The sequence below is a fragment of the Anser anser genome, assembly GCF_964211835.1.
Source record: "Anser anser genome assembly, chromosome: 2".
NCBI classification, from domain to species: Eukaryota; Metazoa; Chordata; class Aves; order Anseriformes; family Anatidae; genus Anser; species Anser anser.
This window is the reverse complement of record NC_139721.1, coordinates 62,056,461-62,067,873: the sequence shown is the minus strand read 5'-3', so window position 1 is coordinate 62,067,873 and position 11,413 is coordinate 62,056,461. Positions and strand designations below refer to the sequence as shown.

The following is an 11,413-nucleotide window of genomic DNA, read 5'->3' as shown; positions in this document are numbered from 1 at the left end:
CTCCCCCCCTCTCAGGCTTTCTCCGAGATCAAAGAGTCTCAAAGCGCAACTTTCTCGCTCGCTCGCAGGCTGGCTTGGTTCAGGCTCGTGGATTTGTGGGCTGGTGGTGGTGGGGGTTTTGTTTGTTTGTTTGTTTTTTTATTGCGTTGCTAATAGTTTGTTCATTGTGCAAAAAACGAGGTCGATCCAGTCTCTCCTTCTCCTCCCAGCACTTAGTCTAAGAGCAAGAAAGCAAATAATAAAAAGGAGTAAAGCCCCCATACATACATATACACCGGATGGGAAATGTCAGTCACTCCTCCACCTTCCAAACAGTCACAGATCAAACAGTGTCACCACCGGAGAGGACTACTTTTCTGTCTTGCTCTCCCTTTTTTTTCCTCCACAAATCGAAGCTTCTTCTGCCACTAAATATAATGCAAACACGGTTTTTTTTTATCATGGATTTTTTTTTTTTTGGCTGATCTTGATCTGCAACAGGAAAAAAAAAATACGAAACACGAAAACAAAAAAAAAAACAAAACACCAAAAAAAAATTTGCCAAAACCAAGAAAAGCCCCGGAGAGTGTGTGCAAAGAGGGCGGGCGGGGGGGGGAGGAAGAAAAGCTAGTCACTGAGTGGGAGAGATTAACGTGAACTGTCCCCCCCCGAAACTCCTGGGAGAGAAAGAGATCCACTCTCCCTCTCTGCTCTTTTCACTGAAATATAACACACATTCGGGTCCCAGAGCTCTCAGACAGCCTCAACTGATAGACAGACACATCGAGCTGCTTTTCCTGCTTCAGCTCCTTACTCCTCCTCCTCTTGCCCACGTCACCCTGACAATTACAAATAGGTCTCACACAAACCCGTACCTGTCAATCTTTTTAATTGCTTTGTTTTCCTTTTTTTTTTTCTTCCTAGAGCTAAACAATATGACCAAAAAAAAAAAAAAAAGTCTTAATACAGCAGGGCATAAAAGATTTCTCATGTGAGCCGCACGCACGCCGAGGGGGCTGTTGTTACGATCCACTTGCTGAAGTGCTGTGCAAGACGCATGTGCTGCTTCAACTTGAGGTCTGCTGCCAGCAAACTTAAAAAAAAAAAAAAAAAAAGCAGGGGACGGTACCTCGCCGCGGCACACGGCTACCCGGCGCTGAACTAAAAGCGGTTTGCGGGAGCCTCCCGCTCAGCCTCGCTCCGAAATGCCAACAGATTGCCGAGCAGGAACTGCAGCAGATGAAACGCGCTGCTAATAGATTTCGCGCGGTGTGTGTCTGGGGATTTATATAATGCGGGAGCAGAAGGGCTCTTCCCCTGCTTCTTTGAGCCGGGAAAGCAAATAAAAACTACCCGGCTGATTCCTACAGGAAAACAAACTGCAGTTTTGCTCTCTTTCGGGCAAAAGGGGAATTTTTATTTTTTTCCTCCCCTTTTTCTTTACACGTTTAGAGAGGCAGAACCGAGGAAGGAGCAGCTTGCTGGCACGGAGACACCCCCATGCCCTGACTTCCCTCACACAAAGTTGGGACGACCACCGCCGCGCCGCCACTTCGCTCCCCTAACCCGGCTGGCTCCCCGCACACACCCCCTCTGCCACGCCGCGAGGCGACAAAACCACTTTATTAATTATCGGGGCGAAAACAACCCCCGGAAGGCTGCCCCCGCAGCGCCGGCCGACAGGTCAACCCGCGTCGCCGCGCGGCCGGGCGTTGGCGGTTTAACGCCCCTAACGGCCGCGGGGCCGGGGCCGGCGGCGGCTCGGGGTCGATTCGTAGCACCTGGCTGCGAGGAAGTGAACGTTTCGCACGGAAGGGGCGGAGCCTGGGCCGGCGGGCAGCGGCTCAGCGGCGGCGAGGAGAGGCGCCGGGCGCTCCCGCTCCCACTTTATTATTATTATTATTATATTTATATTTATTTTTGTCCCCGGTACAACGATAAGCGCTGCTCGTGAACCGCAGGACGCGGGGCGGGGGTGGCGGATCCGCGGCGCTCCCCCCCCCCCCCCCGCTGTCTCTCCCCTCACCCCCCGCTCCCCCCACCCCAGCCGCGATTTAAATCCCCCAGCCGGAGCAGCGCGCACGGTGACGGGATCCTCAGCCGGGAGCCGAGCCGAGCCGAGCCGAGCCAGAAGAGGAGCGGCCGCAGGGGCGGGTGGTGCCGGGCCATGAGCTGGAGCGCCCGGAGCGGCGTGGCGCTGGGCTGCCGGGCGCGGCCCATCGTGGACATGTCGTACAGCCGCCACTTTCTGGATTTCCAGGGCTCGGCCATCCCCAGCGCCATGAAGAAGCTGGTGGTGACTCGGCTGAGCCCAAACTTCAGGGAAGCGGTCGCCCTGCGGCACGGCGTGCCCGTGCCGCTCCCCGGGGACGGCGACCTCCTCGTCAGGAACAGGTGAGCCGCCGCCCCCCGCACCCCCACAGGCACGCACGCAACACGGACACCCCCAAAAAAAACACCCCTTCCCCCGGCCGCTCGCACCTCGTGGCCTGCTCCCGCACGCGTGCTTTGCGGGCCGGCTCCCGACTTGTACCAGCTGCCATCTGGCGACTGTTAATTTAATTTTATTGGAGGTGCCGGTGCTGGTGTGCGCGGTTGCTGTTGCTGCAGTCCGGTGGCCCCGTCCACGTGGGGTGACGCTTCCCCCTCCTCCTCCTCCCCCTCCTCCTCCTCTTCTTCCTCCTCCTCCTCCCGGCTCACCTCGGGCCGCCGGTGCTCGCCAAGTCCCTCCCAGCTCCCCGCCGGTGCTCCCCGCCCCGCACCGCCTCCCTGCCTTTGCCCCTGCCCCTGCCCGGGCAGCCGGGGCGCTCCCCCGGCGGGGGGCGAGGAGGAGGCTTTTGGCTCCTTTTTTTTGGTAACGCGCCGTAAATCCTGCGCGGAGACGCCGGGGCTCCGAGGACCACCCCTGCCCTCCTCCCCCAGTTGGCCCCGTGAACCCGTCTGCTCGCACTGGGTCTGCCGTGGAGTTTACGCTCCCTTTCAGCTGGAAGCGAGCCCTAAAAAAGTTGAGGGGGTCCCCAGCCCGAGAGGGGAAGGTGAAGCTCCGGGCACCGCGGATGAGAGCAGCACGCTCGGGTGCTCGTCGAGCAGGCAAGCAGCAGTGGCACATAGCTTACCGCGCGCTCGGATGGAGCCTTGAGGCGTTAGGAAGCCCTAAAGAAACCCTTCAGAGCAGTCCTGGGAGTTGTGTGATAGCTGCGAGGGAGTGTGTGCGTGTGCGATCCCTAATGCGAGTCCGTGAACGCAGAAAGGGGTGAAGAAGGGGTAGGGGGAAAGCAGGACGGGGACTGCTACTGGAGCTGACGAGGAACCTCGTGTGCCACTTTAATCCGATAACGACACCTTCCCCTAGGGCCTCTGAGACCAAAATTCCCTCCTCCACACCTCCATGTCCAAACCACGGCGGTGCCGTGCCTGCTCACGGCCACGGAGCAGCAAGGGCCCGCGGCAGCCGCCAGGTTGGGCTCGATGCATGCGGGGGGGCAGGGGGGTGAAGAGGCCGGCAGGACCTGAGCCGGGTAGCACAGGACTGGGCGACATCCTCGCTTCCCTCCTCACCTCCCCCCCGTGCACTTGGAGTCCTTCTCACCCCCCTCCCCCGTGAATTTTTAAAATTTATTCCTCTCCTCCACAGCTTCCAGCGTAACTCTTCCTCTCTCCCTCTCCTCCCTCCCTTTGCTGGGTGGGCTCCCCGGGGGCCGGAGGGATGAGCACATCTCACGGCGAAAGGGCTGAGGCGCAGAGCTCACTGCAGACTGAAAGCAGGAGCTGGTCCAGACATTCAGGCAGGCAACTGCTGGGTCTCAGCTTGTTAGACATGTTCCTGTACAGACACACACCCACGAGTGGGGATGGAGGGGGGGGGGGGAGGTGAGTGAGAAACTCTAGGTTTAGACTTCATACATCTAATATTATTTGGGGATCCGTGGCATTTCCTCTGTAGTTACTGTTATTTTCGGGGGGATGTCAGACATCGGGATCACGTTACTGAAAAGCGTGCTCTGCGAAGGAGCAGCAGCAGGAAGCAAGTTTGGAGTGTTTCCCCCTCTTGTCACTCGGGGGAAGCTTTTTCCCATCCCAAAAGGACGGGTCCCTGTGTCTTAAAAAAAAAAAAAAAAAAGGCAAGCAACCCCTAAATCCAACTGCATGTTTTCTGATAGGTAGAAACACAGAATTAAAAACAAAGCAGTAAAGGACTGGAGTTCCAAGAGTGCATTTGCAGATCTGCTCATTTTAGTCCCAGTCACGCCCATGAATACTATTAATTGCTTTGAGCTTTTTATGCAAAACAATCCTGATTCACCACAATAAAATCTGGGTTTGGATTTAGGGGAATGGGGAACTAAACTGTGCCGAGTCCCTGTATGGATAGATATTTTAAAATGAGATGCTCTTCAGTTAAGTGGAACTTTTCTTCCCTCTTTTTTTCTCCTTTGGAGAACTGAGCCAGCAGCTTTTTCCTTTTTTTTTTCTTTTTTTTCCTTTTTTTTTGTCCTTTATTCAGAGAGAAATACTTCAAAACAAGAAATCGATTTAAAGCAATGCATTTATTTCGGTTCTATGCAGGAGAGGAGGAGAAGGAGTGGGAAAGGAGCATACAAATTCCCTAACGAAGCCCTTTCAGCTTCATGTGTCCGTCTGTTATGTTTTTTGGGGGGCGGCGGGGGGCAAGGTTCCCACCACTGCAGGACAAGGACCCAGAGAGCGTGAAGAATGTGTCCTTCCTCCAGCTCCGCGGTCTTTTCGGGATTTTCTAACGGAAGGGACCCGTTCCGTTCCCGGAATACCTGGGACGTTTCGCTGTTGGGATGGAAGACGCGAAAAAAAGTTTATAGAGAAGGCAGCGGGGGGTGGGGGGGGGAGCCGGGGGGGGGGGGTTCTGAACCCGGTGTCTAACGGGGCACGGTGGGAAAAGCGGCGGGCCGTTTCCGCCGGGCGTTTGGGCTGAATGCTGCGTTTCGTGCCCGGTGCCGGCGCGGGTGACTTAGTTTGGTCCGCACTTCGGGCGGCGGTGCGGGAGGGCTCCCGCTGCGCGGCGGGTCCCGGGGGCAGACGGGGCGGGGGGGGCGGCGTGGGGAATCGCCCTGGGAAAAGGCACCCTCTGGCCTTTCCAGGTTTACGTCTCGAAGCGGTGAAGGAGCAAGCCCCTGTTAGAAACCCCTACATGAAATAAGGCGTGTTCAGCGAGGAATGAAAACGGGACAGGGAGGAAAGATTTGGAAGCGGTGTTCAAGCCCACCGGCGCCCCAGTCGTTGTTACTTGTGTGCTCTTTTGTTCCCAGAAGTTAGTAAACTGCTCCGCAACTTGCAAACCGTCCTCGGTCCCACTTTTTGAAGCCAAATAACCCAAAACCGCGGCCACGTTCCTTCTGACAGCGGGAGCGAGGAGGCAAAAAAAAAAAAAAAAAAAAAGCGCAGACGATAAGTTTGAACCCGGCCGGCCGTGTTAACGCGCGAGGGCACGGGGACACTCGGCAACCTCTAGAAAGAGAGAGACCCCCCCCCCCCCCCGAAAAAAAAAAATAAATAAAATCGAATAAAACCCTCCCGGTGCGAGGCGCCCCGAAGCGGCATCGGGGGGCGGCAGAGGCGGCGCCCGCACGGCCGGGGGCTGCGGCCGGCGGCGGCGCGGAGCCGCGCTGGGGGCCCCGCGCTCAGAGCCCCGCGCCGGAGGCTGCCGGGCCCCGGGGAGCGAGGGGAGCCGGCGGGGGCCGGGCGCTCGCAGCTCCCCGCACCCGAGGGGCGAGCCGCGGAAAGCCGCACGCGCGCCGGGCTCGGAGCCTATGGCGAGCTGCGGCAGGAAAAGTGCGCCGGCGGCATGCCTGCGCGGCCCTCGCACGCTATCGAGCGCATCTTTCAGGTTGTCACGGCCACGTGTGCGAGCAGTCCCGGTCTTTTGTGTTGCGTGTGTTTCTCTTCGACGTTTTCCAGCTAACAGAATCCTCCCCGGCCCCTCTCCCTTTGCCTGCATAGCGGTACTCTTACTGTTCTCAAAACCCAGCGTTACTAAAATACGCTTGGTGGCTAAGCTAGATCGCATCTTTCTTCTGTGTGTTATCTCCTAGTGCTTAATGATGTTGTGAGAACGTCTTTTTTTTTTTCCCCCCCTTTTTTTTTTTTTTTTTTAAATATTGGCATCCATTTTCACCTGTTAGAGGTCAGGAGGACTTGATAGCCTTACAATTTTAGCCCTTCTGTGCAAGGTTGTTTTGATGTGTGGCAAGTAATTTATGGAAGCAAAAATATTTTAACGTTGACATTAGCTACATCAAAAGGCAAATTTGCTGTAGTGACTCCATCAATTAAAAAGTACTTGCCTACAGTAACATGACCTTGCAAATGACATCGATAGTTAATATGATCGTTAGTCATTAACAGTATTATTATATTCAAAAATGTAAATTTGTTGCCAGAATCAACATATTTACCGCTCTGCACGTTTTATTCTTCAGTGTTTTCACATCTTGTATAACGTGGCCAATTAATTTTCATCCTTTAATCTTGTGTGGAGTTATTTTTACTTTGCTTAGTTCGGTCAAATAGAGCTGAGGAAAATGTCTTTTTCTTTTTTTCTTTTCCTTTAGCAGATCTATCTATCTTTAATTCTAGAGTAACATAATGTAAAGTACAAAAGCCTGACCCGAGGTAGTCTTTGCAGTGTACTCCTTGTTCAAATATACCCAGAATCGGAAAAAAGGTATCATATGCATCCCATAAATTTAAATCGAAGGTTTCTCATACGACAAAGATTTGCTAAGGAATGAATTGTTTTAATACATTTCTGTTTTCTTCTAGATTTGTCGGCATTAACGCATCTGACATAAACTACTCAGCCGGTCGATATGACGCATCGGTTAAGCCCCCATTTGACATAGGCTTTGAAGGTGTTGGTGATGTGGTAGCGTTAGGACTCAGTGCTAGTGCCGATTACACGGTGGGCCAAGCCGTGGCCTACGTTAAAGCAGGTTCCTTTGCTGAATACACAGTCGTGCCTGCCAAGCAAGCAGTGCCTCTGCCCTCTGTGAAACCTGAGTTTCTGACTTTAATGGTAAGTGGTGCTACTGCATACATCAGCCTGAAGGAACTGGGAGAGCTGTCTGAAGGCCAGAAGGTCCTGGTGACAGCAGCGGCGGGAGGAACGGGCCAGTTCGCTGTGCAGCTCGCAAAGAAGGCAAAGTGCCATGTAATTGGAACCTGCTCCAGCGATGAAAAGGGTGGCTTTCTGAAATCCATTGGCTGTGACCGTGCAATCAACTATAAAACTGAAAGCATTGAGTCTGTTCTTAGGAAGGACTACCCAGAAGGTGTGGATGTAGTGTACGAGTCTGTTGGTGGGAAGATGTTTGACTTGGCTGTTAACTCCTTGGCTACCAAAGGGCGCCTGATAGTTATTGGGTTTATCACTGGCTACCAGAACCCTACTGGCCTCTCGCCTATTAAAGCAGAGGTTTTGCCAGCAAAACTGCTGAAGAAGTCTGCCAGCATCCGGGGTTTCTTCTTGAACCATTACTTTTCCGAATACAAAATGGCTCTGAAGCACTTGCTCAAGACGTATGAAAAAGGAGAACTGGTCTGTGAGGTAGACCTTGGAGACATGTCTCCAGAGGGCAAGTTCACTGGCTTGGAGTCTGTATTTCGTGCTGTAGATTACATGTACATGGGAAAAAACATTGGAAAAATTGTAGTTGAATTACCTCACTCTGTCAACAGTAAGCTGTAAAAACAGAACAATGATATAAATCAGAAGGGAGAAAATGGGCACTTTATGCCTCAGAATTACAAGAACAATTTCTTTTTTTTTTTTTTTTTAAACTTAGTAATGGATATTAAATTAAAAAACAGCATTAAGGTGTTAATAAAGAGTTTTGTGGGCTTTTCCCTTCTTTTCTTGAAAGTGCCTTAATCTGTGGCTGAAGCACGGACTTAACGGGCCTGTGTTTGATTCCGTCGCTTAGGCTAGCATGAGACAGGAACATTGTTCTTGACAGAATAAGTTTTGATGCAGAGGCAGATTTAGTCTGTCAGACTAGTTTGATAAGATTTTATATATAGTTCAGCTGAGATTTTTTTTCTTTCAGCAGATTTGATTCCCTGATTTAAAAATAAAGTAGTTAGAACAAGACTAAGTAAAAAGAGTTGTATCATGTGGCTGCTTTATTAAATACTCTCTTCAAGTTTATGGAAAAAAATATATTCTTGATTTTTTTTTTTTGTAACAAACACAATAATCATAATTTTGCATCGTGGATTATAGTAATATTTCTTGACCAGTTACACAGGGAAAATTTACCTTCCAAATCTAACATGGCAGTAATAATAAGAAAACCAATTTTTTTTTTTTTAATCGCGTCATTCATAACTGTAAACAACTGTGACATTTTATTTTAAATCTTTCACTACAAGCTGTGACTTTATCTTATTTTCTTGCACTTTAATCTGCTACTGTTAGTGTTTACCATCGCACCGTCTCCGCTTAATCAGTGTTACAGGACTGTTGGAGTGGGGTTTTGAGCCATATTCATATGTGTTCAGGCCCTGTATATTTTTTGAAGATTTAATAAAATCAAAAAAAGCTTTTAAAATGCTTGTGCCTTTTTTTATGTTGATACGGTTCTCGCTGACTAGCTCCTTTGCAGATGGTCTCTGTACTGCAGAGTTCTTTGACCGATGATTCTTGATGTGACTTGCCATAATCAGGCTGCTACTTCCACTGTTACTGAATATCGCTTCTGCAGAAGCCCTTTTACGGGCAGCAAGACCGTTTTAATTCTGCAGTCACCGTACCTAGTACATGTCATATTGCTCAGGAATAGATTATCCAGTGGGTGCAGTTAAAAGGTTTTGTAAAGTTTTGAAAATTCTTCCTCACTTAATAGAAATCATTAACGGTACATACCATGGGAATTCCAGCTAGAAGTGTAATATTTTTCAGAACAATAAAATACTTTAAACTATGCTTCCTCTACATCTTTTTTTCCATAGCAAATGTTTAAGATCTTAAATGCTGTTTTTGCCTCATCTTTTGAAATTGTATACATTTGTATGCAGTTGGAGAGATGGAAATTTCATAAGATCATACACCTAATAATAAACTTAATGATAGACTGATAATGTCTAGGGACTGAGGGAATAAAGCCAGGGTAAACTTAATTTTTGGGCATTGTTCAGGACTGACTCTACATGACAAATTTTTTAAAGCAATGTGCAAAAAGCTTGTATTTTACTCAGTACTACAGGCAGTAGAGAAAATTATTATTTTTTTAATTTGATTTAGTTCATTCTTATTGTAACATCTGAGCGCTTATGCCATTAGCATCCTATAGAATTGAGTCCAGCAGAGCACTGTCCCGTTTCTGGGCCACCTCTGACTAGTCCCACTTCGTAGGTTTGTGGGGAATGGCTTGAGTCATTGTTCCTGCTTCTGTTTTACTCAAGCCACTGTGATTTTTGTTTTCACCCAGATCTACTGTTAGAAACAGACTTACTCTTTTCCCTATAATATTGCAAATATTGTGGTGTTTTATGTATTTTGGATAATTAGAAAGGTATTTTTGGCCTTCCAGGTGAATGCTAGAAAGACATAAATACTCAAGTAGTGTAAGAGGTCAGAGCATACAAAGTTCTGACTCTCTTATTCCTAGGCACTTGGTTTCTTTTCTTGTGCAAAGAAAATGGGCTGCTTTGGGTCAATAAATGCATCTTTAAAAACAAACAAAAAAACCCTTTTGGGGACACAGTAGAGCAAAACAAAAATAAAAGAGTACATTTAGTTGTATCTGTGATGTGTGCAGAAGAGTTGCATGGGTAACAGTTTCTCCAAGTTCCTCCGGTCAAATGCCAAATGCATCCAAGTGGCCCAATTCACGGAGGTGTTGATCCCTGCCAGTCCAGTAGGTTTAGCTGTCTGCACGGCTGTGACTTCCAAGTGCTTTTGTCATAAAAGCTCTTCCTGTACGGGGACTGAGCTCAGACATGCAGCATTCTACTTTCTTTTAATAAGTTACTTCACATACAACATCGAGCTGCCCCAGGCACCTTCACTAAGCAAAATGAGGGAACAGAGGAACCTTTTGGAGGGGGTCACATATGTACATGTATTCAAATATGACATTTGGTTACTTTTTGGCTTCAGGCATATTATTCAGTACTTTAATACTGATTACAGTGTTACTAAAAAGTTTAAATTTGGTATATGCTGAATTTGGCATGTCCAGTGTACTGATCCTGTAGCCTTTCTGGTGTTTGGGTTGGGCCACAGCCATTGGGCTTGTCCTTTTCCTTGAACGCCTGTGTTAAGCTAAAAGGTAGCTTGGGCTATGCATGATTGCTCTTCCTTGAGTGAATCCAGAATGAAGAGGGAATTTTTGTTTTTAAAGATAAAACTTCTAGATTGCTGAAAGAGAGCATTATCAGCGAGGAGAGGGTGAAACATTGTTTCTGAAACACGCAGATAAGGGTTTTCTGCCAAAATTCATAATAATTTTGAGGGGGTGGGGGAGAGGAGGAAGCCAACTTTTCTCCTTTATTTAAAAGTATATTCTGCAGACTTTCAGTTATGGGAGCAGGGCTGACTTTGAGTAAGTAAGCTATGATGGATTTAAATAATGTTTAAATATTAGATGGATAGGAAAATGTATATGGCATGCACACACTGAGAGGTTTAAATGATGATAGGACATTGAACGTACAAGGAAAAGAAATACTGTAGAGTCACAGCAAGGGATTAATAACAATACACTTAATATGCTTGCAAAAAAGGTGTATTAAAAGCTGTGTGCACAGTGGGGACTTAAATGATTAAAAATAATAATACATTTGCCTGGGAAGTACTAAGTGTACTATATGTAGAGAGCAGGGATTTAAATAATAATACTATTAATAATAGCAGCTCATTGAGATGTGGTTGTTAGCACTACATCCTAATTTTACCTTTCTAAATGAATTTGCTACAGAGGAATCTGGCATTGTTTGCTGAGGCTAATAACAGAATTTCCCTTTCCTACACACATATGCTTCCATGGAAAAACAACAAAGAAATAGATGAAGAGCTGGCTTTTTTCCTGAGTCTGTCACATGTGTGCATACGCACGCGCACACGGACACACACGTACTCACTCTCTCCTGGCCTGCAACCCTCAGCACATTTTACAGATACGCTTCCTACTTAATTGCTATGCTGGAATCTCCTAATACCTTTCTGAGCGAAGTTAGAATTCTACCAAGCACTAGTTCGCTTTGTGTGTGTGCCTATATACAGATATATACCAAATGTATATACTTAATAAGCAGACATTAATTTCTCCCTTGTCATGTAAATACAAATAATTACAGTGTCTCCAGGAAAAGTTTGCAGGAGTGTTTGCAGATATTGTATATATTCCGACTTCTGTCTGAGAAGTAAAGAAATTCCACTGCTGAATAGCTGTTAGTATCT

The 11,413-nt window shown here is 48.2% G+C and overlaps 2 protein-coding genes across 5 annotated transcripts in view; one reads left to right on the top strand and one right to left on the bottom strand.

Moving 5' to 3' along the window:
• Positions 1-6,768, bottom strand: part of TSHZ1 (teashirt zinc finger homeobox 1) — a 61,492-nt gene extending 54,724 nt beyond the window's left edge. The window contains exons 1-2 of one of the 4 annotated variants that reach the window (XM_083821927.1): positions 2,461-6,768; positions 1-471 (exon numbers count right to left, since the gene is read on the bottom strand). The exon at positions 1-471 is cut by the window's left edge and continues 920 nt beyond it. The gene's annotated coding sequence lies outside the window, so the exon portion shown is untranslated. Of the gene's footprint in view, positions 472-854; positions 1,633-2,460 lie in introns of those variants that run through there. The other 3 variants (XM_083821928.1, XM_083821929.1, XM_083821930.1) reach the window with 3 other exon arrangements.
• Positions 1,779-8,561, top strand: PTGR3 (prostaglandin reductase 3). Its single transcript, XM_083821939.1, has 2 exons — positions 1,779-2,373; positions 6,775-8,561. Exons 1-2 carry the CDS (start codon positions 2,147-2,149, stop codon positions 7,697-7,699), a joined length of 1,152 nt encoding a protein of 383 aa, XP_083678065.1. The 5' UTR covers positions 1,779-2,146; the 3' UTR covers positions 7,700-8,561.
• Positions 8,562-11,413: the final 2,852 nt, after the last annotated feature.